Source organism: Trachemys scripta, chromosome 1 (genome assembly GCF_013100865.1).
Source record: "Trachemys scripta elegans isolate TJP31775 chromosome 1, CAS_Tse_1.0, whole genome shotgun sequence".
NCBI classification, from domain to species: domain Eukaryota; kingdom Metazoa; phylum Chordata; order Testudines; family Emydidae; genus Trachemys; species Trachemys scripta.
The window spans coordinates 211,826,336-211,853,822 of record NC_048298.1 but is presented as its reverse complement, the minus strand read 5'-3'; the positions used below and the strand labels follow the sequence as shown (position 1 = coordinate 211,853,822).

Sequence of the window (27,487 nt, the reverse complement as noted above, 5' to 3'; positions counted from 1 at the left end):
TGTTCCCATAATATAAGAACTAGGGGCCACCAAATGAAATTAATGGGCAGCAGGTTTAAAATAAATAAAAGGAAGTTCTTCTTCACACAGCGCACAGTCAACCTGTGGAACTCCTTGCCTGAGGAGGTTGTGAAGGCTAGGACTATAACAGGGTTTAAAAGAGAACTAGATAAATTCATGGAGGTTAAGTCCATTAATGGCTATTAGCCAGGATGGGTAAGAAATGGGTGTCCCTAGCCTCTGTTTGTCAGAGGGTGGAGATGGATGGTAGGAGAGAGATCACTTGATCATTACCTGTTAGGTTCACTCCCTCTGGTGCACCGGGCATTGGCCACTGTCAGTAGCCAGGATACTGGGCTGGATGGACCTTTGGTCTGACCCAGTATGGCCATTCTTATGTTCTTACTTAAAATTGTCTTTGCCATAGAGTTTTTTTTGTCTTTGCTTTTATTTACTAAAGTATTATATATGATTTTTTCTCATTGATCTTTATAGATTTATCTAGACAATTATAATTTTTGTAAAAAGTGTGTGTGTGTGTGACTGTTCTTTGCTCCCACCATCTCTGGTTTTCTCATGTGAGAGATGAAACAGTATGGCCAAAAGGAATAAGCACAGCAGCTGGAGTCAGGAACTTCTGAGCTCTTTTTCTGGCCCGGCCACTTAATTCCTATGTGGCCTTGGGCAGTTCAACTTCTTGTACCTCAGGCCTTGTCTATACTGGCAAATTTCTGCGCAGTAAAGCAGCTTTCTGCATTGTAACTCCCGAGGTGTACACACTGCCAAGCCACTTAGTGCACAGAAACTGCACAGTTGCAGCACTGTAAAAAACTCACCCCGATGAGAGGTGTACAGTTATCTGCGCTGGGGGTACAGCACTGTGGTGCCAGTGTAGGCACTCTGGTTGATTACAGCGCTGCGATTGGCCTCCAGGACGTGTCCCACAATGCCTGTTCTCGCCTCTCTGGTCATCGGTTTGAACTCTACTGCCCTGCCCTCAGGTGACGAACTGTGAGCCCCACTCCTTAAATTCTGTGAGAATTTTGAAAGTCCCCTTCCTGTTTGCTCGGTGACATGTGCAGTGGTCTCAGCGCATCTTTCCAGGTGACCATGCCTGCTTCACACACCAGGCGATCCCCCGCTTGGAGCAATGCCGAGCTGCTGGACCTCATCAGCATTTGGAGAGAGGAGGCTGTCCAGTCCCAGCTGCACTCCAGCCATGGGAATTATGATACCTACAGACAGATTTCACGATGCATGACAGAAAGGGGCCATGACTGGGACACACTGCAGTGCAGGGTCAAAGTAAAGGAGCTTCGGAATGCCTACCACAAGGCACGGGAGGCAAACCGCCATTCTGGTGCTGCGCCCACGAGCTGCCAGTCCTTCAAAGAGCTGGACGCGATACTCAGCGGTGACCCCACCTCCATGGCAAAGGTCCCTGTGGATACTTTGGTGTCTTGCATGCCAGTCAAGAGTGGACCGAGCCAGGAGGAAGAAATCTTGGATGAGGATGAGGAGGGGGAGGAGGACCCAGAGGCAGAAGACGACTCAGAGGTCAAAGATTCATAGATTCAAGGACGGAAGGGACCTCGAGAGGTCATCAAGTCCAGTCCCCTGCCCGCATGGCAGGACCAAATACTGTTTAGACCATCCCTGATAGACATTTATCTAACCTACTCTTAAATATCTCCAGAGATGGAGATTCCACAACCTCCCTAGGCAATTTATTCCAGATGCAAGCAGCCAGGAGCTCTTCTCCACCCTGAAGGAGGCTAGCCAGTCACAACTGTCAGAACTTGGCGAAGCGCAAACAGGAGAGGAGGCCCCTGGTAAGTGGCTTTGATTTTGGGAATCACTGAGGCAAGTTGTTGGGGGCAGGAGGGTTGCAGAAAGCAGACTTGTCTGTATGATGTGCATACCACCACATGCCTAGTCTGAGCAGCAGAACAGGGTGTTGATTGATTCCCTCACTTCACGGGAATCTAGGGTGACCAGATGTCCCAATTTTATAGGGACAGTCCCGATATTTGGGGCTGTGTCTAATATAGGTGCTTATTACCCCTCACCCCCGTCCTGATTTTTCACACTTCCTGTCTGGTCACCCTACGGGAATCTGCCTCAGAGATCTCCAGGAAACTCTCATGGAGATACTGGGCAATCGGCTGCCACAGGTTCTTTGGCAGAGCTGCTTTGTTTCTTGCCCCTTTAAAGGTAACTTTCCAGCACTGGGTGAACGGAGCCTTGCTGCACACAGGCGAGCCGCATAAGGGCCAGGGAGAAAGCCCTCCCTTGATTCCCTGCTCACCCGCAGCAGCGAGAGATCTTCCATAATGAACACAGCCTGTGGAAAATGTGGGGACAGGAATGTTTATCAGCCCCCCCCCAGTGCTGGCTCTCCACAAGAGTCATGTTCCCATTGTACAGTACGGTCCTGGAACACTGATTTCCCCAGCCCCTGCAGTTACTCACCACTTTGGGGGTCTTGTGGCTCATGTGTGCTTGCCTGGGGTCAGCCAATTAGTGACAGGTATGTGAATAGTGACTGTATTTTAAATCACTGAATCAGTGGTCAGTGTTTTGCAAACAATACTGCTTCTGTAAAATGTTGCATTTTGAATTCACAGATATGACCTTGGGAGCCCAGCGTCCTTCTTTGTTATTGCCGGCTGACCAGCTGCGCAGAGTTAGAAAGTGGCCAAGAAGAACTAAGGAGGACTTTCTACGTGACATCATGATGTACTCCACGGCTGAAAAACAAGAATTGAAGGAGTGGCGGGATAGCAAGAATAGGGACTGAAAGGAGAATGTGGTGCGCCAGACCAAAGCCACAGAGTGGCTTTAAAATGTTATGAAGCGCCAAGTGGACATGCTCCAGGTGCTACTAGCACTGCAAACAGAGCAGCTCCACGCCCGCCCTGCCCTGCAGCTGCTGTCACAAAACTCTTTCCCATGTGCTCCCCCTCCCCCCAGATACCACCAACACTCTCTTATCAACCTCCTGGCTCCAGTCTGTACCCACTGCATTCCACTCCTGCCCCGTCACAGTCAAGCCCTGCGGACTCCCAGTACCCACTGCACTCAACACCCGTCCCTCTGCAGGTTAGCCCTGCTGAAGTACAGTACCCGCTGCACTGTACTCCAAAGGACAAGGTTGCATATGATACTTGGACTTACACAAATCTTTAACCGTCTCAGGACCCCACTTCCTCCTGGGACCCTCCCTTCCCCCATCCACCACAGTGCTGATGTGTTTTTTTTTTGGTCTCTCTCCTCCAGTTGTTGTTGTTTTTTAATAAAAGAATTGTGTTGGTTTGAAAGCAATCTTTATTTCATTAATTGAAAGCAAACAGAGCCCTACAAAGCAACAGGCAATTTTCTTAAACCGTCATAGTGCATCGTCTGCACCAATCCCAATCACCTCCTAGCATTACCAGGGCTGCACTCCCAAGCATAGGAACAAATATTAGTGGCTTTCAGCTTCAAATTGCTGCCTCAAGGCATTCCTGATCCTTATGGCCCCACGCTGCGCCCCTCTAATAACCCTGGTCTCTGGCTGTTCAAATTCTGCCTCCAGGCGCTGAGCTTTCACCCTTCCCTTCACAAATATTATGGAACACACAGCACGCAGTTATAAGCATAGGAATATTGTCATTGGCCAGGTTCAACCCCCGTATAGACAGCTCCAGTGGGCCTTTAAATGGCCAAAAGCACACTCAACAGTCATTCTGCACTTTCTCAGCCTGTTGTTGAACCGCTCCTTGCTCTTGTCAAGGTGCCCGTGTATGGCTTCATGAGCCACGGCATTAATGGGTAGGCAGGATCTCCCATGACCACAATGGGCATTGTGACTTCCCCTATAGTGATCTTCTGGTCCAGGAAGAAAGTCCCTGCTTTCGGAACACTGGCCTGTTCAGGAAGCTGAAAGATGCTTGCATCATGCACCTTTCCGGACTAGCCTGCGTTAATGTCCGTGAAACGCCCACGCTGATCCACAAGCGCCTGTGGAACCATAGAGAAATACCCCTTCCGATTAATGTACTTGATGGTCTGGTGCCAGAACTGGAATATGCATGCCATCTATCACCCCTTCACAGTTACGGAAGCCCATTTGTGCAAAGCCATCCACAATGTCACGCATGTTGCCCAGAGTCATGGTCTTTTGGAGCAGGATGCGATTAATGGCCCTGCACATTTCTGTCAACATGAGTCCAACGGTCGACTTTCCCACTCCAAACTGGTTAGCAACCGATCAGTAGCAGTCTGGAGTATCCAGCTTCCACAGTGCAATCGCCACGCACTTCTCCACCGTCAGGGCAACTCTCATTCTTGTGCCCTTGCGCCGCACGGTGGGGCGAGCTCATCACACAGTCCCATGAATGTGGCTTTCTTCATCCGAAAGTTCTGCAGCCACTGCTCATCAGCCCAGACGTGCATGACGATGAGATCCCACCACTCAGTGCTTGTTTCCCCACCCCAAAAGCGGCGTTCCACTGTGATCGGCATCTCCGTGAATGCCACAAGCAATCTCATGTGGTAGCTACTATGCATGGCAAGATCGATGTTGCACTCCTCTTGCCTTTGTAGTTTAAGGAATAACTCCACTGCCACTCGTGACATGTTAGTGAGAGCGAGCAGCGTATTGGTCAACAGTGCAGGATCTATTCCTGCAAACCGAAGAGGCAGAGTGTGCAGATGGCGCCAAATGCGGACGGAAGCACAGGGATTGCTGGGATGCAAAGCAATGCATCACGGGGCATTGGGACAGGACCCCGGATGCCCCAGAACCCCCTCCACCTTCCCACAACTCTTAGCAGGAGAAGAGGAAGATACGCTCTGTGGGATAGCTGCCCAGAGTGCACCGCTCCAAATACCGCTGCAAGTGCCGGAAGTGTGTACACGCTATTGTGCAGTCAGCTGACAGTGTGAACACACAACAGCCGTTTTCCCTTCAGTACTCTCTGAGCGGCGCTGTAACTGCCAGCACTGTAACTCTGCCAATGTAAACGTGTCTCTGTATTTATAATCTGTGGATACTACTGCTTCCCTGCCACACAGGGTTGTTGAGGATTAATGTTTGTATAGTGCTTTTTGAAGATGCAAATGATCTTGCAAATATATTTTTTCAAAATGTATATAATATCTGGGAGAGACAGGGTGTCACTTTCTAAGGCACTGCACAGGAATGCTGAATTATGCTAAATCCCCCTAAACTCAGGTGCTAGAACCCTATATAAAGATGTAACTACTGTGGCTTCTGCTGGCAGATGGATCTCTTTAACTCCAGACAGGATATAAGAGGGATTTGAGTGTCTTACTCCAAGGCAGAGGGAAGTAGAGGCTGGGACAAGGGAGGTCATGAAGAGAAAAACCTTAGCAACAGCCAAACTTGAGGAAAAAGTTTAGGCAGAGGTGTGTGCGCCTTTACGGTTAACTTACCCCCTTTCTGCGGTTTGTTTTATTGTAAGTTTGGACTGTATTTAATATGCACACACTTTATACAGAGCATACTGGGCGCTTCTAGTTACAGTAGGCCTAGGGTGACCAGATAGAAACTGTGAAAAAACAGGACAAGGGGAAGGGGGTAATAGGTGCCTATATAAGAAAAAGTCCCAAAAAACGGGACTGTCTGTTTAAAAACTGGACATTTGGTCACCCTAAGTAGGCCTATTATACGTCTAGGAGGGCGTAATGCTTCATCCAGTCCCACTGAAGTCAATGGGAGTCTTTCCACTGACTTCAGTGAACTTTGGATGAGCCCTTACTCTACAGTACTTTTATCATCCAGGATCATGTGGAACTTGCTGCTGCATTCATTTACTGAGGCAAATAGCTTAGTAAGTGTCCACATAAAAAGAAAAGATTAGATGTCTCTGAAGGGCAATACTGCAATTAAACTAGCTAGAATAACAAGAAGAAGGTTATCAGCCCTTATGCTTCAGGGTATAAAGCTAATCAGCAGCTGGGGTCAGGAGAAGCTTCCTTTCACAACAGAGCATTGCACAATTATGCATATTATGTATTACTGTGATGCTAGTTGCAGTAGAAGGCAGGCTACCAGACTAGAGTGACGATTGGGCCGTTCTGATGAACCAGTTTTGTCAGTGAGCAGGTCCCCGTGTGTCCCCATAACTTCCAGCTGCCACTTTTTAACTCTCACAAAAAAAAAAAAAGCTCTAGCTCATATAACTCTTTGATTTCAGGATCCACCTTCGTTTCTGTGAGATTATTATTATTTTTTAAGTTATTAGCTTCACAAATTATTACCCAGATGTCCAAAGCAACTTCTCCTATTTCCGTGAAGTGGTGATGAAATTTGCTCCTTGCTAGTGTAAATGCTGGGACATAAACAGAAATTCATTTTATACTTCAGAAAAATCAGGGTTTCTCCTTTCACATTCTTCTTAAATTTCCTAATATTAAAAATATTATCCTAATAACCTGATCCAATAAAATTCCATAAGCCAATTAACCTGATGCACAGAAAGTGACATTTATGTTTGTAGATTTGAATGTTTATACAATAAAGGAGTAAACCTATAAGGAGTAGATTTGCTGTACAATGAAATAGCATGTCTTTAGTAATTCCTACTATAGTAAAAGCAGTAGTAGTTGTCACACTGTCTGCAGTGGCTCACAACCCTGAGTGCCTACCTCAGGGCGGACTGCCACAAAACAGGGCAGATACCCTAAGCTGGTGGTACGTTCTATAACTAGATTTCACCAAGCCAGTAACAAATGTGAACTCCTGAATCACTATACCACTTTATCATGTAGTCATAGACTGGACTTTGTGATAAAATGGTCACTTAAACCAAAAATCACACCATATCAGGTTGCTCTCAATCCCAAGTGGTCAGCCACTTACACCAGATCAATTGGTACTCCAGAGCTTACACCAAAGACAATGCTGGCAGTCAATTCTATAGTAAACTAATTGTAGGTTTATTAGCTAAGAAAAGGAAATGAGTTATTGAGAGGTAAAAGCAGGTAAAATATAACCGGTGAGTCACTGTTTGTAATTCCAAATGGTGGCAGTGATGTAATAAACTGCCAGACTCCCAAAAGTCTTTTCAGGGTATCCAGATTGTCTCTGGGGATCTCTGCTTTGCATCTGGTCCACTTCCCTGTAAAAGTCCAACCAGTCCAGAGATGAAGGATCTTTCCATGAGTCCATATTTGTAGTTTCTTCACTCTGAAAGCAAGCTGACAGTGTCTCTACACACATGGGCTTTTCTTTTGATGACAGGGAGTGAGGAACCATCATACATAATGGCCACTTGCTTTGAAATTAACATCTTCTGTTTAAGTCCTTCATTGGCATTTCACAAGATTTCTTTGTTGGGCTATTTAGTTACAGGGGTGTACACAATGTAAATGTTTGCTATTACATTATAACTGGAACAAATGAATGAAAATAATACAAGTAACATTCCACTAATTTTCATGAAGTTCAAACACCTGAATATACTCTTACATTTACACTCATTTTGATCTATATTAATACACAAGTCTATTGGCCTGAGGCCCTGATCTGACTGGGTCTGCCAGCATCACAGCAGTAATACTAGGAGTAGAATAGTAGTAATAAATTATCTGTTATCTGGTGGTGAGATGAAATCCTCCACTGGGCAATTGTTAGCAGTGGGGGGACTCAGCAGAAGACTTTCAAACTGCCATATTGTAAATTAATTTTTAATTTAATTTTCAAGTTAAGCTTTTGAGCACCCCTGCCTGTGACTCACCAGGCTCTGTCTTGCCCTGTAAAATATCCTGCTCCTCACAACCACCAAATAACTCCACTCTCCCAACTTATGTGCTGTTTCTTTGGTAGTTAGGGCCCACATTCACAAGGAGCTGGGTAGTCTGTTTCTCTCTTCCTCACTCCTCTGGAGTCTGGTGTGAGGGTGTCCAATGCTCCCTAGAAATGTGCCAAGAAACACTTTTTTTCTATTAACTTGTTCATTAAAAAAAAAAAAGAGGTCTAGCCATTGGCTGAGATAGGACAGTGTCACCTGACCGTAGTGCAGTTGATTAGACCATTTGACAATCAGCAGGCTCAGCTCTTCTTGTCTATATCTTCTCCTCCCAATCTGGGATTTACAGTATTTGTGCTGAGCTGTAGCAGCCAGAGCTCTCTGGGCTTAGATGTGCCCAATTATCCATGATTAATGACTTATAAAACCTTGCCTCAAAACCGACCCAAAATTATTTTGACTGAAGGGTTCGGATTTTTTCCTAACTGATATTTTTATTTTGAAAAATAATACACTGTGTAAATATGATTCAGAAAGGGAGTAATTCATCTTTGTCTCTGGGGAGTGCAGTGATTCGCTTTCATAATTTAATTTGTGGCTCGGCTATTCAGGAAATACAGTTCATACATGTGAGCACAAGTGACTGAACATATTTTATTACCAATGCAATCAATTATATGTTTTCTTCCGGTCTTCTTCCCTTTCCATCCATCATAAATTCAGGTAGTTTAAAGAGCATCCTTATTTGTAATTGCTGAAATACAGTACAACAGAAATGATTTCTTGGATTTATGCATGAAGAGGGTTATGATAGGAGATGGGTCATGTGGACAATAGGCTTTTTCAAAAGCAGAGATTTTTAATAATCTTGAAATATCAGTTAACAGTTCTGGTACGTTTTGTAAAGGAGCAATTCATTTTCGTTTTTAACATTAAGAAGCACTATTTGCCCATATTTTCTGTCTCCTTGGTATTCTGAGACCCTCGGCACTTTCAGTCTGGTCTCCTATGTTTTCTTCTTGCATACTTTCTTCCTTTCTGCCCTCTCTCCTCCACACACACCAGTGCATACTTCCTTGCAACAAATAGCTTGGGAGACAAGACAGAAGATTTCTCATGAGGTCGATGAAACTGCCAGCAGTCGCTTTAAGCCCCTCCTTGAAACTGCACCTGACCCAAAGTCCATTGAAATCAACGGAAGTGTTTCCATTCAGTTCAATGGGCATTGCTTCAGGCCCTTAGCCTCTTCCTCTGATCTTTATGATTCCTTGACTCAGAAAGTGGGGGAAAAGCCAGTCTGGGTCTCTGGTACATTGCAGCTAGGCCACTATGGTTGGATATTTAGGCTCTCGAAACATTTGTCTCTAGCATCCCAACATGAATCTGAAATTCATGGTAGATTTTGATGATGGTGAAAACTGAAGCTATTGAACTGTTAATAAAAACAGATTTTTTTCTTTTCCTCCTCGCCTTTGTAAAAAAATCAGCTTGAAACTGTCCGTGAAGATCCAACCAACTCAGAGCCGTTGATTCTCTTTGATGTGGCGACCTCCGTTGTTGAGCCAGTCGGTGACCATTTTTTTTAATTCTAGCATATTATTGTGACTATAATATTTTCTAGTGCACATAGACAATCATGGTTAATATAGAGATTACATTTGTCCATATTTTTTCAAAGCACTTACACAATGGGTTTGAATGTTACTTCCACTGAAATCTACGGGAACTGTGCTGGAAAAAAAACCCACATGCTATTTCGTATAATAGCTCTGTAATTCCTAACCATGAATTCAGTCTACATTTCTGTACCCACCATTATGGGCTTAATGGATTGGAGCCTGGTCTCATGGGCCTGGCTGTTAATAACAGCATCAGTAAGCATGTAAAGAATTTTGGCTGTACTAACCTGAACCTAGTTCTGGCATTGCTTTGCCCACTGAATCCCAGGCACTGCTCTTACTGAGACAAGTAGCAGAACAGCTCCCTTTTTGGCGAGGTAACTAGCGGAGATTATAGGAGTAGCAAATGCCCACATTATGGATTACTACTGTAATCAAAGAAGTTGGTCTCATTTGTCAGAACTGGGCTGAAGTTCCTGGTCTTTGCCACGGAGACCTGAAGTTGTGCCCTACGGACCCCAGCTTTCCCCACTTCAAAAGTATTCAGTGAGAGGAAAGAGTAGGCCAGAGGTCAATTAACGCATCAGGAAGACTTTCTCAAGCACAAGAGGGTGCAGGGCAGAAGGCTGGGGTGCTCAGCTCGTGGGGGTGCTCCCAGCCCCCTGCCCTGAGCGGCTCATGGCAGGGGGCTGGGAGGGATATGCCCGGTTCCACCCCCTTCCCCCAGGCCCGTCCCTACCTCTCTCTGCCTGCTCTACAGAGCAGGGAGCACGCTGCCGCTCGGCTCTGCTCCCCATCCCCATCCCCCTCTCCCTCTCAAGGGCCATCGCCGGCAGGGAGAGGGAGGGGGAAGAGGGGGGGGGGCCGGAACGCACCATGCTGTGGGAAGAAGCGGGGGAGGGGGGAAGCTTGGCTGCCGCAGGACCAAGCTTCTGCCTCCTGCCCCCGCTTCTTCCCCCAGCGTGGCGCTTTCCGGCCCCTCCTCCTTCTCCTCTCACCGGGCAGCAGCGTGCCATTCAGAATCGGCTTGCGTGCTGTGTTTGGCACGCATGCCATAGGTTGCCAACCCCTGAACTAGTGTAAAGCTGATAGAACTGGCTCCTCACTCCTAGCACAGGGGGCACATCATCAGAAAGAAGGGGACAGAGCTGAACTCTTCTCCACTATGAGAATTCTCAGCTGGCTTACGGTCCCTTAGGCACTATAGCCAGCTTTGGCAAGTTATTATAGCTGCCCCAGGCTGCTCTTTCTAATGTCAGGACTGCAACTGAGGCAGCTTGAGAAGCAGGAGGCTATAATTGTCTTCATAATGGCCCTCCCCACTTCTTCAAGTGTATCTGGTGCAGGAGAGATTATGGGGCTGTATTTCTGTTAGTCCATGTGCTTAAACATTTGACTATGGAACTGTTTGTGCATATTTGATATAGCAATCTGTATAATAATTTAGTCTGTTTTTCTTCTGTAAGAAGACATCGGTTGAGGAGATGCCTGATAAATCTGCCCTGACGCAAGATGTAAATAGTGATGACAGTCAAGGTATGAGAGCAAAATGTCTTGTCTTTTTGCTTCATTCATTAGGTTTTAGATGTAAATAGGCGCTTTATAAAATTCCCTTTGCTAACAGAATCTGTGCAAATCTAGCTTCTGAGTCAGTTGTGCATTAATGCAAATCTGAAAGAAAGGATTGTAACAGTAACCAAAGAGAGGACTTACTGACAGCAACAGAGCTGAAGAAAAACAAATTGATGGATTGTTATTTTAAAATGATCCCCTCATATTTGCATAATCTTTAAAACCCAAATACACCTTCTAAATATATGTTGTTCCATATGGGCCTAATAATATACTTTTTGCCTAAGACGTCAACAAGAATTTTGCTTAAGTAAAGAGTGCAGGATCTGAACCTTAAAGGTAATAAAATGACCAGTGATGGTTTCTTTTAGGCCTGCCTCAGATCTGCCTCATTCTCTGTAGCTGACATACTTAGGTAACACAGAAAACCTTTAGGTATGTAATGGTCCCATAAGGCCGAAATTTTGCTTTATGCATATTTGCAAATTGTTTTATATATGACTATGGAAAGCTACCTATTTTTCTTAGCCAAAGCACAGGTGCAGGCATGGAAGGTACACTTGGTCTTATTCTTCAAGGTATTACTATAAATGGGATGTGAAAAGAAAAGGGAATATTCCATCAGGGTGCTGGAAGTCCCAGATCGACAAAAACATCATCCGGTTCTAATAGTAAATTTGCCAAAAATGCATTTTTGAGGCACTGAAACTTTTTGCGAATTTGCCTAATGGTTTCAGGGGGGAAAATTAAAATGTTTTGTTTCTGCTTTTTGTTTTTGAAATGTTTCTATTTTTCAATTTGAAATGGCATTTCATTTTGAAATTTTGATTATTTTAAGTATCAGAGGGGTAGCCGTGTTAGTCTGAATCTGTAAAAAGCAACAGGGAGGGTCCTGTGGCACCTTTGAGACTAACAGAAGTATTGGGAGCATAAGCTTTCGTGGGTAAGAACTGCAAGACTTGCATCTGAAGAAGTGAGATTCTTACCCACGAAAGCTTATGTTCCCAATACTTCTGTTAGTCTCAAAGGTGCCACAGGACCCTCTGTTGCTGATTATTTTAAAACACCCCAAAATGAATAGGAACAAAAAATTCATTTTGGGTCAAACTAAACGTTTTGTTCAACTGGAACAAAATGAAAAGCTGAAAAAAGTGTGGGGGGGGGTTCATTTTTTTTTTCATTTTTGCATTTTGTTGAGGTCTAACAAAATGTTTTGTTAAAACTGAAACTGCTTAATTTTTTTCCAGAAATTTTTCGGTTTGCCTCTGAACTGAAAAATCAATTATTTGCTTAGCTTTACTCTTGAGAATTCAGAATTCTGTAGCTTAGGATGTTGTAAGTGAAACAAATTCTCATTCATTTCCATCATCTCACAGATAAATCAATTCTGCATTGTCAGTTATTTATATATTTAAACGTATATAATAGTGGAAATAGAGATGGGACTGAGGAAGCAGACTACGTCCACATAAAGTCCTTTTACTCAGGACATATTGCAGTGAAGTAAGTTTCATCCGTAGGGATCCCATATAATACAGTTCTCGGCAAAATGAGTACAGCTTTTTTGGTTGGTTTGTGTTTTGCTCACATCCTTGATGTGAGATGTTTTAGGTGTTGGTGGAAAAGTGATATTATGATCTAAACCTTTTCTAGAAGAGTAAGCCCAGAGGACCGGGAGCTCCTGGGTTCTGATCCCGGCTTGATTGCTATGTTCCTTTGTGCAAGACACTTAGACCCAAGTTATCAAAAGATTTTGAATGTGTCAGTTTTTAGGTTTCTAACATGAGACACCTAGGTCCTAACTTTCAGAATATTGACCGCTGAACATGCCCAGTTCCCATTAACTGGAGTTGCAAGTGTTCAGCACCTTTGAAAATTGTATACTTGGTCTCTCAAGTTAAACACCCAAAAGCTGAGGCACTGAAAATTTGTGGTCAGTTGGCAGCTTGGGCCTAGAGCTCTCTGTGCCTCACTTTTTTTTAATTATTATTAAATAAAGATAATAGTGACTTCACACTGATGGTGTGAGGAATAATTTACCTAATGTGTGTACATTTCTTTTCACCACGTAAGAAGTATTATTAATAGGGCCTTAATCAAAGTTGAGAGCTATGGACTGTTTGTTTTCAAGTAATTAATTTAAAATAACTTTCGGTTTATTTTTAATTAAGCTCTGAACATAAGCACTACTGCCAAAACAATACCAAAGGATTTTAAACCATCTCAACACTTGTCTGTCAAAACAGGTAAGAGGAGAAAATTTTCATGTCTTTTAAAAAAAATTCTTTTTTTAAAGAACTTGTCAGCTAAACAATTTTCTTACCAAAATAAGCCTAAATTTGGTTTTTTTTATTATTATTTCATTTCACTGGTAATGTTCCTTTCACTCTAGTAATAATTTTTAATCCCATGAGTTAATGACCATTATTTGCAAAGTTCATCTGAATTAGGATTTGAACTTGTCAAAAAGGTTCACCTACTGTACTTTTCTTCTGATTAATTTCTTAAGCACAAAGGACATTTTGTAATATAGCATATTGTAAAGTTCCATTTATTTCTGCACACAAGATTGGGAAAAGTTGATAATAATATAACTGTTGATGGAAATCCTTCCCAAACACAGAGTAAACCCTTGCCAGTAAGGGTTTTGAACAGTCTTCATTTTCACAGGAGCTGACTACCCATAATTCTCATAGAAGTCAATGGGTGCTTAGCAATTTTGAAAATTAGACCTTGTGACAGGAAGTATGGTGCTATAGCACTGGTGCCACAGTTCAGGCTGTAAGTAGCTTTCCTTTCCTGTAGCTATTGATTCCCTTCCCCACCCCTATCATCTTAGAAAGTTCTATTTCTGGAATGGCATATGTCAAAAATCGCTTGCTTGGTCCAGAAACTTCATACTTGTTCTGTTTATTTAACTTCAGTGAGAAGTGATGCCTTTAAAATTAACCACTCAACCTTCCTAAAAATATTCCTTGCAAATCTCTGAATATTTGAAAACTTTATCACAGTGTTTCTCAAACTGGGGTCGCCGCTTGTATAGGGAAAGCCCCTGGCGGGCCGGGCTGGTTTGTTTACTTGCCCCGTCCACAGGTCCGGCCGATCGTGGCTCCCACTGGCCGCGGTTCACCGTTGCAGGCCAGTGGGGCCTGCTGAAAGCAGCGGCCAGTAAGTCCCTCAGCCTGCACTGCTTCCAGCAGCTCCCATTGGCCTGGAGCAGCGAACCGCGGCCAGTGGGAGCCGCAATCGGCCGGACCTGCGGATGGGGCAAGTAAACAAACCAGCCCGGCCCGCCAGGGGCTTTCCCTACACAAGCGGCGACCCCAGTTTAAGAAACACTGCTTTATCAGGTCTCAGTAGAGCTTATAAATCTCAGTGGTTAACCACTTAGGTATTAGTGCAAATCTGGGTTTGCCCTTTTAAAAAAAAAATTGAAGTTTCTCGTCCTTTTAATCATGAAGATATCCTTGATTAAGCAAACTGACCCCAAGGGCCTTTCTTAGTAGTTGTGCCTTAAAACTCAAGTTTATTAATGGCCCCTCAACAGCTGCGTGCCTCATTTTCAACTCTTTTTTTCCTGGCTCCTTCCCAAAAACACTTGGGAACTGCCAGATTTCCTATCTTCAGCTCATGTTTTTGACTGATTGCATGGTCTCCTACATACATACTTCCCTCTAGGAGGGAGAGTTAGTGGCAGAATCTTCATCTTTCTTTCTTTGCACTCTCCTGGGATTCCTGAATTTCAGTTTAGCAGGACTCCTAGCAGTACAGTTCGGAAAAACTGTCATTGCTCACACTTGTCCCCAAGCCACTGCAAGTTCTAGCCCCTCCCTCACCTTTTCTCCATGGAGATGGAATGGATGCTGCTGTATTGTTCTTTTGTGGCACAATTTTGTACCCCTGAAAAGGTTAGGGTTAGAGTCTTAATTCCCACTCCAAACCCCACAGAGGGAAAGGCAGCAGTAAAAAATCACAGTGGCTTTTCCTTTGTCTCCTTCTCCTGGATAGATGATGCAACCCTTTTCCTTCTCTGTCTCCTTTGTTACCTGCTGCCCTTCAGTCCCTTTCCCCTTACTTGGTGACTCCCTTTGAGTCCAAAGGGAAATAAATGGGATGAAATTTAAGAAGAAGAATTAGGTTTCATAAATCAGGGAAAAAAATGTTATGAAATCAATTAGACCAGAGGTCGGCAACCTTTCAGAAGTGGTGTGCCGAGTTTTCATTTATTCACTCTAATTTAAGGTTTCGCGTGCCAGTAATACATTTTAACGTTTTTAGAAGTTCTCTTTCTATAAGTCTATAATATATAACTAAACTATTGTTGTATGCAAAGTAAATAAGGCTTTTAAAATGTTTAAGAAGCTTCATTTAAAATTAAATTAAAATGCAGAGCCTCCTGGACCGGTGGCCAGGACACGGGCAGTGTGAGTGTCACTGAAAATCAGCTCGCGTTCCGCCTTCGGCACGTGTGCCATAGGTTGCCTACGCCTGAATTAGACTGTTGAATAGTCCACCAAGGAAGTAGTGGTAATCCATTACATTGAGTTATTTAAAACTGGACCGGACAAAGTACTAGAGAATATCCTTTAGGTACGTAGATGATGTTACAGAAGTTAAGAGGTGGAAAAGACCTGTTTTGTCAAGCCACAATAATTAGACAGTTTTCCTATAGTGATCATCAGTGTTTAAATATCATCATTGTTATCTTTAGGCTTCAGGACTAAAACTCCACTAAGATTAGAGTCCTGCAAATCTGAAGATATCTGCGGACCATGTTTGCGGATTACAGATCAGATGGAGATACACATTTTGAATCTGTGCAGGGCTCTAATTGAAATGAATAGGGAAAGTTCAGATCGCTCTTGGAGCTATTGATTCAGGCTATCTGCCTGTGTTATAAACTCAGGAAAGACAGCATTTCATTGGTTCACATTTGGAAGGTTTTCTTCACAATCATAAAGATTAGTAATTTGAAGTCAATGCAAACTGTTTGATTCAGCACCTTTGAAAATCAGGCCACTTATTTAGGTGCCCCTATGAAATTACATTATTGAATTTGGGCACCCACATTTAAAAATGTTGGTCCTTAATTATTTCCAAATGACAGCTTAAATTCTGCTCTTGCTGCTTAAGCCAAGCACAAAGCAGCTCAGTGTGCTGCAGACTGTACGAGTGTTTTAGGATAGTCAAGAAATCTTTGTTTCTTCCTTTCTCTCTTCTACCACTTTAGCATATTACACCATTTACCGTATGGCTTTCAGTTCAGTCTTCAGCCTCTAAAGCAGACCCACCACACTCGTTAATTTTCCAAACCTGAACAGACTCCAAGACATTAGATTACAGCCCCAAGGCCCAGAATCTGCATTCTAAGATTCCAAAAAGAAATTAATTGAGAATTGCTAGTGTCCCTGACGTTTCTTTTGTGTTTTTCATGTGAGATGCAGGCTTATGTGCATTGAGGCAGTGGACTGAAATATTGTTACATTTTCTGGCAGTATCTCTGCAACTAATGATTGCACATACAAATAAACTGTCTTTCTTATTTAGGAGAAAAAAAACAAATAGTTTCCCCCTCACTCCTGGCCCTCCCCGCTCCCCGGTTGAGTTATGGGTGTCATTGAATCTTAATCTTGAATTTCCTGACTTTCACTTGCTTAAAAAAAGGCCTTGACCATAACGCTGCATTGATATAGTTCTTTATTTAATACAATAATCAGTTCAAAATAGGATTCTGTCTTCCGTTCAATGGCCCCATGTTCACTTCAACAAAACATAATTTGAGGACTCTGATGTCAATCTTCCCTATAGTTTTGTGGGGGTGATCTGAAGAAAACACAAATATTCTAAAAATATGGTTCACCTTGAATGATATAAAATGAAAAGGCAAATCTTTCAAAAATTATACATGTAATTTAAGTTATCATTGTCAGTACTGTCAAAATTGGGTCATAAGATTGTAGAAATCTGTTGCTAAAATTGTATTCTGTGGGTGTTTCAAACCTAAAAAAATATTAATTATTGCTCATTGTTAATGGTAATTCCTTCTCCTCTCTTCTTTTAATTGCTAGTAAGAGTTGGTTACACTGGAATCTTGAATGACGCTTGTTAATGACATTGATCTACTGAGAGATTCATTCATAAGTGGTTTTCTTATTGAACATTAATCACTACCAGTTGCATCTGTATAGCCTCCATGCAGCGCTTCAATCAATAATGTAAAACCCATGCAAACAACTTCTCTTATGAGAAAAAAGTGCATGTTTGTGGATCTACATTATGTTGCCTGCTATCTCATTTGTTCTGCATGTCTGTAAACCCCCTAACTGGTATGTGCATACAAGAGAATAATACAAGCCATTAAAAAGTCAGCATTTGCCAACTGCTACCATAGGTAGATCCTGTATAGGAAATTCTACGGTAAGATCAGATAGATATTGGAGTGTGGTAACTGTTGGCAAAATGCTGATTTTTCTGAAGGTAACAAATAACACCGAAAGTTTCTCTCTAGTACCATCCCTCTGGATTCTCTTTAGCATTCTATCTAGTATAACAATTTTTTAAAAAAGGAACTCGCCTATCTTAGACTTTGATTACACTGGTGTAATACCCCAAGAATCTCTCTTTCAGGGAAGTCGATTTGAAAGCAATCATAAAGTTACATTTTTCAGGATTACTTTTTGCTTAGAGAGGAGACTCATAGAAAGGGATGTACATATATAAGGAATAGTTCTGAGAAGGTAAATCATTCACTGCTGTTTAACTGTTCTTGTTTTATGAGACAAGAAAAGTGACTAAAGGCAACAAATTTTAAATCAATAAAGAAAATACTTTTTAAACAACTCTGGAACTTATTGCTGCAAGGTGTAACTGAAGCCAAGAGTTGGAATAGTCGGTCTCAATGGGATTAAAAAAAAGAACTAGAGATTTATGTAGATGATGAGAACATTCACAGTTACAGATGGGGAATGAGGAATTAAAACAATCAAATCCTCATTATTATGCAGGGATAAACATCACTCTGACATCCTCCATTTGTTTGTAATTAATTCTAACTACCTATCATTCTGCAGATAGAGAAACCTCCTCTTTTTTTTTTTTTTTTTTTATGTTTTTAACAAGTAATCTGTTGGTTTCAGTTGTTCAGGAATCGAACACACTCAAGGCAAGACCAAGATCCAGGTACTTGTTTCTATTTCTGTCAAAGAAATATTCCCATCTGAAGAGATCTTCAACAGTCTATTATTTAAACATCAAACTGTGTAGGAGTGAAGGTGTTGGTATTGCATTTTATTAACTGCGGTGGAAATAGAAGCCACCCTAATGTCATGTTGGGAGACCCAGCATCCCATTTCAGGAACAGTCTTGAGACTTCATCTAATTGAAGGTTGCATGCTACATATGGATAGCCACATTGGACAATCTAGAGAGCACCAATAATGGCAGCATCTGATGCGGCTGAGTGTGTCCTGTCTTTTGAATTGTGTAGTATCACATCTAACAGTAACCAGTTGGTGTGTGGAAGAACATGGTGTATGGTTCATATAAGAATGTGGATTAAAAATTAAAGCTGCTAAGATTGGTTACTTGCTGGGAATGAAAAAGGCAACTCATGTCTGAAAATATTGTGTAATCAAAAATACAATAACTGTGTTAAGCATTGTTTTTGGCTGATCAGCATTCTGGTATGCCCACAGCTTGTATTATACTTTAGGCTGTCTATTTCAGTCAGTCAGATTAACTACTTTAGTGCTTCATTTCTTTCTCTAATGTAATGAATGTGTAATCATGAGTCTCTTCCTCATAAAGCCTATAATTAATTGAACAAAAAAAAGAAGAAGGAGAAGGAGAAAAAAAGAGCCTGGCAGAGAAGGAGGATAAACCAAAGAATGGGAAAAACTAAAAGAAATAAACACTTTGAAATTAAACTAAAGGCTATAGAGAACAAAATTATACGCTTGCCTGTTTAGAGTTTGTTTCAAGGATTGTAGATGTATCCTCAAAAGCCAGGAGTTGTAAAAGTACTAAGCAGACTTCTCTGCAGCAGATGTATTTTTGCTCCCGAAGAGGCAGTAAATTGAGGGGTGGGAGGGAAAGGAATTTGACTGGCCTACTACAGCAAAGCAGTACACTGGTGCTGAAGACAGACAGTATTTGCAGGACAGAAGTTTGATATACTTCACGGTTGGAAAAAAGTATTGAGAGGGAAAGAATATGAATTAATATCTAATGGGATAGTAAAGTGAGTAGTAGAAAATAAAACAAGGAAAAATGCACTTGGGACAGGTATGCAAAAACTGGAAATGAATTGGAGAAGAGGAACGCAAGGTTGATGTGATGTGATAAGGAAATTTTTACTTCTGGAGAGCTGAGTTTACTTTGCATAAGAAAATGTGATTTGTTGGTGTTCTCAGTCCCTACTAGCTGTTTAGCCACATGACAGAATCACCATGTAACTAGACACAGATAGATTTTTGGTCATGAGTTGGAATAGAATGGCAGGGTAGGGCTGAGAGACATGGCTGACCGAGTCTGTGTCCAGGAAGATTGCACAGCACCTGCACGCTTTGTGCCCAACTCAAGCTGGAGCATTTACGGTCTTAAAATTCACTTAATTGTGGTTTAAAATCATAAAATAGGGAAAAAATCATAAATTACTTTGAAAAGAAAATCATGTGACTAAGGGACTTCGACATAATACTTCAAAAGTGTGGATTAAGTTCATTTTTAACCTCAGAACCCCAGTCTAGCATGTATTGCATAACTCACAGGTCTGTATGTGTTTACGTGTTCCCCTCTGTGCCTGATCCACAGAGGAGATGAGTAGAGATGTGTAGAGGACAGAAGTTCCATTTTGCAAAGGATTTTGAGGTTTCAGAATTTGGCTTTGTTTTAATTAGGAACAAAACCTGAACATTTTGAAATTCTGTGCAGAGGAAAATTGAAAAATCCTCCCCCCCCCCTTTTGATTTTGATTTCATTTAAATAATGTTGCAATAGGATATTGACTATTTTAAAACTAAAATTCCTGCAAAATAGACGGCATTTCGAGTTTGATAGAACTGCAGATTGTGACAAATATGGTTCCCTTGAAGTTTATCTGACCAACTCTAGAGAGGAGTCTGTTACTGCTCTTAGCTTAGTTCAATCTATAAGGGTCATGCTTTTAGTTCTGGGGGTCCCCAGTTCAATCCCTGGTGTCAATCAATATGGTGGCCTTCAAGTAGCATTGTATTAACTCTGCAAGGCCAGATGCATTTTTGCCTCCTAGGCATACTTTACAGTTCCTTACAATGAATGATAAAGTATAAAGCTGCCTATTTTTCTCCAATATAGCTCCCCTTCCGTTGTTTATTGTATATATTTGAAGTGCAATATTTTAAGGGCCTAACCCAAAGCCCTCTGACTTTCATGGGTTTTGGATCAGGTTTTAAATGAGTTGGGTTGGAGGATTCTAAACCCTGGGGTGAAAAATGCAGTGGAAGCAAAGGCAACATGTTGCATGTGAACTCTGAAACAAGTTTGGTTTTACCTCATATGTTTATTGGTTTAATCAAAAATATAAGATTGAAGTTGCCAGTGTCCAACCTGTTAACGAAGAGTTGCCTACTAACTACTGTCAGTTTGGCTAAAGCTGCTGATCCCTTTTCCCATTAGTTGGAGTTTTTGCCTGTTGTTGATGAATCTTTTTTTGTCTTGCTTGTCATGCATAATATGTTATAGTAAGTATAATACTTCATGTTGTCAATTCTGATTTGAGTAAAGTCTGCAGGCTCGCAAAAAAACCTTGTGACTCCAACAGCAGAAATGATTGGACTGCACTCAAGATAATGAAATTTGTTAAAAGTGTTTAGAAAATACATTGCATAATACACAGGCAGTATCATGAAAATGGATCATTGTGAACAGTGAATTCAAGTGATAAATATATTGCACCTAGGAATAGATAGTCACATTCCAGTTTAAGGCATGGTAATGTGAGTTCAAATAGTTTTGCCTTGTTGTCCTACCACTTAATTATTAGTTTAGGTCCCCAAATTACCAACTAGCTAGCTCATTGGCTGAAGGAGAATCATGTGATCTGAACCAGACAGCTCAGATTGTCTCCGCTGCAACAGATTTAGGGCAAAAAAACCCTGGGCTTGTCTGGCCTGATTGCTCAAGGAGATACAGATTTCTCCTCCCTGAAACAGTGAGGGCAGGCAGTGTTTCTAATGCTGCCCTCCCACAAGAATTCCAGTAGAGAAAGACAGCTTTTTAATTTCCTCAGTGATCTGTAGGAGCCCCATAAGCAGGTGCTGTGAGGGTGAACTGAGTAAGACTGGGCACCTTTTTGGCCAGTCCCACTCAGCTGCAGACCCTACAAAGGAGATGGGGTTGCAGACATGTTGCACTGTTACAGATCCTCTCAGGGAGATTTTGCATTGCCAGCAGCCCTGTGCCCGGGGTTATGCTGGCAGAATACATCAAAACTGCAGGCTGAAAGTAAGCTCCTGCTAGGACACCTTGTTATTTTAAGTACTACAACTTATGTTACAGTTAATGCAACATTTTGGCTGCATTTATTTATTTTTGTGCTTTCAGAATTCAGCCATATTGTAGGAAATAAATATCATAGTGAAAATGCTTCAGAAGCAAGTTAGCACTTTTAATATACTCCTAGCGGCAGCCAGAGTCCAACATGTTGAGAGTTCAAATTAAAGTTTATGGAGAAGGAGAGGAAGAAAGTCGGTAGAGAGGAAAGAAATTTTCATTCAGGTATATTCAAGATAGTTATAATTATTCTGCTGTTGGCTGAGGTCACATGACCCTCTGAGTTAAAGGAGTGGAGCCTGAAACTATAAAACTAAAACAATGAGGCTAAAAGGCATTTTTAACACTTGTACTTGTTCTGTGTGTTGAAAAGTAACCCTCCCACTCTCTAGAGCAACAGTGCCCTCTATCTGTACCATCTAATATTATATCCCACCACCATCAGCTGCCCTTTCAATCCATGAGGCAATGATTTTCCACTGTAAAGCTCAACTCCAGTCAATATTTACTACATTTGTACAAATGAATGGTCTAAAAATATCAGTTGATTTTATTTTCCTTTGAGATTCTTTTATTTTCCTTTAGGTCCTATTCCAGCACATCTATTGAAGATGCAATGAAAAAGGGGGAAGAGCCCCCTATGCCACCACCAAGGCCGCAGAAATCACATTCCAGAGCCTCCTCCTTGGACCTAAATAAAATCTTCCAGCAAAACACACAAGGTAAACATTCTTATTGCTTATCATTCAGGTTCTAGTGCGATAAGTGCTTCAGAAACACATCTATTCTAAATAGCTAGCTATCCTTAATAAATATTTACATATACAACTGTTAATGTTACCAATATATTTCTGCATCAGATGTTGAGAAGATAATCTTATATATTTTCTTTGTTGTTCACTGAGGCTATGATTCAGGAAAGGATTCCTTTTCAGGAAAGCAGGAAGTCCCATGGAAGGCAATGGGATTTAAGCACATCCTTAAGTGTTTTCCCTCAATAGGGAGGCACTTAAGCACATAGTTTCATAGCTAACATATTGTTGTTAGAAAACATGTATGGCAGCACAACATTATTTAATGTTATTAAACAAAAAATAAAAAGTTCAGTATTGGTGTCAGCAAGTAGTAAAATTATACAACACTGTGCATATGGTCTGATCTTTTCTTCTTATAAAACAGTTCACTGATGACTAAGCTTTTAATTTTTGGCATCTGAAGAAGTGAGGTTCTTACCCACGAAAGCTTATGCTCCCAATACTTCTGTTAGTCTTAAAGGTGCCACAGGACCCTCTGTTGCTTTTTAAGCTTTCAAGATACATTTTTCAAACATAGCGCAAGCAGTTTTTGCAATGAAAGAAAGCAGCTGGAACAGCTTTAGTGTCTTGAAGCAGAAGTTTTCCAAAACTGATTGAGTAAGATATCCTTAGGTACAGTTTTCTGCCCCACATCAGATGTATAGGCCATTAGTGTATTTACTCAGGGGAAAATAGGTGCATTTCTGCATAGGTTTGTACATAACAGGATCTTGCTTTGGTTCAATAATACCAATATAAGACTTTGGGTTTTTTTTAAATGAGATTACTAGCTCCATGCTTACCACATTGTCTTTGGTTTAGCAGATGACAACATTAATCCTCATTGCTAGGTTCACCATGTATTATTTTTGCTAAATATATAGCCCTTGGCACACAGCATGTTGGTGTACGTGTGCACATTTAGATGTATTGTTGAGCTTTATTCAGTCCTGGAAACATAATAGCATGTTTCAAGTACAAGCAGAAATGTTACTTAAATACATACATGAATTGGCAACATCTTTAGCTCCTCTTTATACTGTCACTTAGATAAGAAACATGCCCATTATTTCTCCAAGGCTGTACATAATATGGACTTGGAGAAAGGGTGTTCCAGGGGTGACCCGGTGCTCTGTCACGTGGAGTCTTTTGCTCTTTGGATCCGCAGGAGAGTGGGGAACATCGTGGAAGGGATATTCTTGCCTTTTGGCTATTTTTGGACTCTTCTGTAGTGGCCTTCATTTCCCAACCGGGCAGTTTGGGTAAGAGGCTGTGAATGAGAGATTTTCCTGCTTTCTGATCACTGATAAAAAGAGCAGTTTTGCAGGCTAGGTGATGGTGCAGTGAGGAATGTCGGTGGTCCTGTTAATGGTCGCATCCTGAAGCAGTAACAGTCCCTGTTTTGGGAAAGGGGTGGGTTTGAAAAATGGGAGAATGTGTCATTCACCGGGATTGACCTCACACTTTCAAAAGTCTCTGACACTCTGCTGTTTGAGCTCCTGAAACAAGCCACAGGAGGCATACAGCTGATGGTGTTGGTGAATGTTCTCAGTGGATACAATGTGCTCTCCCTCTTGTGTCTTTGCATGCCTTGGGAGTCTGCCTTCAGATTCTTCCTGTGGACTTGAATTTGGAAATAAAATAAAATATTGAGGATAGCATGGGCCAGCAATGAGTGAAGTATTCCTCTGAATTTTGGCAGGCGTCATGGCTTTAAAAACAGTCTGCATTGGCTACCTGCTGTCCAGCTGCTCACAACATTTTGTGTCTATCAAAGCCATTAAAGAGTTTTCTTCTGGACTGCAGTCTGGGCTAAGTTCTGTTTTTTTTGGCGATGATCAGAGTCCATGTTATAGCAATGCAGTTATCTTTGAAATGTAATGCTTTTGTATAATATAGTCTGGAATGCATTTTATTCGCTGTTTAATTCCAGTTCTTCATTACAGTTCTTTCATTAATGCCTGTGTGACACAAAGGTTATTTGTTTTGGAAAGAAAAGCAGCTTTGGCCACGTACTGTAGTTGCAATAATCAATAAGATTCCTGAGTAGATGGAAGCAGTAGAAAATATAATTACAGATTAAATGTATGTTATATCATCCATCAAAATAGTCACGTAAGTATTTACAAAATGAATTTGTGACTGGCAGCTTCAGTTGCAGATTTACTTTTGGAACTCAAGTCCCACTGAGAATATTCTTGCAGTACAAGGTATGTGGAATGCAGGCACCGGTTCTTTCATGGGTGTGTAAGCAAACTGTCAGTGGACTCGCTTCTTCCAAAACGACTGTAGGATGTTGGTTTCAGCCATAGTAGTCAGTAACTCAGGGGCAGCTTTTTTGTTGCTCTACCTCAGTCTGTGTAAATTAAATACCATGTTTTCTTAGTAAGATTTTGTCAAGGTTTTTGAGCTTGCTTTTTTTATTTTATTATTTTATCTTCACTTATGTAGGTATGAGGGCCAGATCACAACCTACTATTTATTTTATTATTGCTGGGCAAAAAAATGGGAAATGTTTTCATGAAAGTGTTTGCAAAAAAATTTCCCCTTATTCCATGAAAATGTTCAAAGTTCAAAAATTCTTGACCAATTCTAATTACTCATAAACTTTAAGGCCAGAAGGGACCATCATGATCGTTTAGCTGACCACCTGCACATCGCAAGCCACAGAACCTCTCCCTCCCACTTCTATAATAACCTCTGTATGCATTATTGACATCCTCCATTACTATTGCAGTAGTATCTTGGGGCTCCATCTTGCTAGACTCTAGGCACACACAATGGAAATGTTGGTGTCTCCTCCAAACAGTGTACAATCTAAGTAAAATAATTCTTATGTGGAGGAGACCGTTTAAGTATGGATCTTCCCTTCCCCACATGGAAAAGAGTCAGTTGCCTTCTGCAGAGACTTCTGAGAGTCTGGCGATCCAGGGAAAGGAAGGGATGGGTAGTGGCTAGGGCTAGGGATGCGGGAGTGTGACTGGGACAAGAGCAGGGATGTACATGGGGTTGCTCATTGTTCCCCCGCACCAGCATGCCCTTAAACGTTTCTCATAGAAAACTAATACAACCAGAAAATGTATTAGCCACATGTGGATTTGGGATTTGCCACCATCCTTAGTGCGAAACTCTGGGTACCACCACCAGCTGGGGAAGTTCTTACAGCAGGGATCTGTCAGAGCCATGCTGCAAGGTAGAGGGAGTGTGCCTCCATGTGGGCGGATAAAGGATGAAGCTAAATAGAAAACAGGCCAGGGCAATAATCACAGAATCGTGGGACTGGAAGGGATCTTTAGAGGACATTTAGTCCTGTCCTCTGCACTCATGGCAGGACTAAGTATTATCTAGACCAGTGTTTCCCAAACTTGGGACGCCGCTTGTTTAGGGAAAGCCCCTGGAGGGCCAGGCCGGTTTGTTTACCTGCCGCGTCTGCAGGTCCGGCCAATCGCGGCTCCCACTGGCCTGTTTTTCCCCTTAGACTTGCTTCCCAAGGAATCTTACCTTCCAACTCTCTGAGTTTGCTGAAGTCTTTCTTCTTGAAATCCATTTTCTTTATTATGCTGTTTTCCCTCCTACAATTCCTTAGAATCATGAACTCTATCATTTCATGGTCGCTTTTACTTAAGCTGCCTTCCACTTTCAGATTCTCAACCATTTCTTCCCGATTTGTCAAAATCAAATCTGGAACAGCCTCTACCCTAGTAGCTTTCTCCACCTTCTGAAATAAAAATTGTCTCCAATACATTCCAAGAACTTGTTGGCTAATCTGTGCCCTACTGAATTATTTTCCCAACAGATGTTCTCCATCACCACCAAGTCCTGTGCTTTGGATCATTTTGTTAGTTTATAAAAAGCCTCATCCACCTTGTCTTCCTGGTTGGGTTGTCTGTAGTAGATCCCTACCATGACATCACCCTTGTTTTTTATCCCTTTTATCCTAGCCGGAGACTTTCAGCAAGTCTGTCTCCTATTTCCGTCTCAGCCTCAGTCCAAGTATATACATGTTTAATATATAAGGCAACACTTCCTCCCTTTTTTTATCCTGCCTGTTCTTCCTGAGCAAGCTGTACCCTTCTATACTAGTATTCCAGTCATGTGTATTATCCCACTATGTGATGCCAACAGTCATAGTTGTGTTTATTAACTAGCATTTCTAGTTCTTCCTGCTTATTCCCCATACTTCTTGCATTAGTATACAGACATCTAAGATACTGCTTTGATTCTCCACTATGTTCCCTTTTGTTTCTCCCTTATCCCTGCTAGAACAGCCCATGCTTCCCCCCACATACCGACCCTTCTCCCAGGTCTCCATATTTTCGACTACCTGTGAGCTTTTGTCTCCTGCCCCCATCCACCCTAGTTTAAATCTCATATCACTAGATTAGCTAGTCTGTATCCAAACATACTTTCCCCCTTCCTTGAAAGGTGGACCCCATCTCTACTTAGCAGTCCTTCTTCTGGGAACAGCATCCCATGGTCAAGGAAGCCGAAGTCCTCTTGCTGACACCATCCTTGCAGCCAGGCATTCACCTCCAGGATGCATCTGTCTCTGCTAGGGCCCCTACCCTTGACTGGAAGGATCGAAGAGAACACCACCTGCGCTCCCAACTCCCTCACACCGCGGTACTCCCAGAGCCCTGTAGTCACTTCTGATCTGCTGAGGGTCATACCTCGCAGTATCATTAGTGCCCACATGGATGAGTAGCATGGGGTAGTAGTCAGAAGGCTGGAAGATTCTCATATCACCATGTAACTAGACATAGATAGATTGATTGATTGATTTTTGGTCATGATTTGGCTGGAAGATTCTTGACAATCCCTCCATACATCTCGGATACAGGTCTCTGGCAGGCTGCATAACTCCCGGGGTGCCATGTCAGGCTGACAGATGGGTGCCTCCGTCTCCCTCAGATGAGAGTGACCAACCACTACTACCTTATGTTTCCTCCTGGGAGTGGTGGCTGCGATCCTCCCAGCCTTGGGGGTACATGGCTTCTCCTTCTCCACCTTTGGGGGCGATTCCTCATCGCTTGTTGCCAGGGCAGTGTATCGGTTTTCCATCACCATGGTGGGTGGGATGGGAGTAGGGGTGGCACACTGCCTGCTGACAGAAGTAGCCAGCAGCCTCCCTGTGACAGGACACTAGACACATTTAAAAACAATTTTACAAAATCTGAAACTAGATAATGATTAAAAAACAGGAAAATAGATAATG

At 42.1% G+C, this 27,487-nt stretch overlaps 1 protein-coding gene across 9 annotated transcripts in view; it reads left to right on the top strand.

Moving 5' to 3' along the window:
- REPS2 (RALBP1 associated Eps domain containing 2) overlaps positions 1–27,487 on the top strand; it is a 113,310-nt gene that overhangs the window by 43,433 nt on the left and 42,390 nt on the right. For 8 of the 9 annotated variants that reach the window (XM_034756180.1, XM_034756170.1, XM_034756161.1 and 5 more), the window contains exons 10-14: positions 9,245–9,322; positions 10,843–10,912; positions 13,120–13,194; positions 18,085–18,127; positions 22,064–22,200. In XM_034756180.1, coding sequence (XP_034612071.1) covers positions 9,245–9,322; positions 10,843–10,912; positions 13,120–13,194; positions 18,085–18,127; positions 22,064–22,200 — 403 coding nt within the window. The remainder of the gene's footprint in view (positions 1–9,244; positions 9,323–10,842; positions 10,913–13,119; positions 13,195–18,084; positions 18,128–22,063; positions 22,201–27,487) is intronic. The other variant, XM_034756118.1, reaches the window with a different exon arrangement.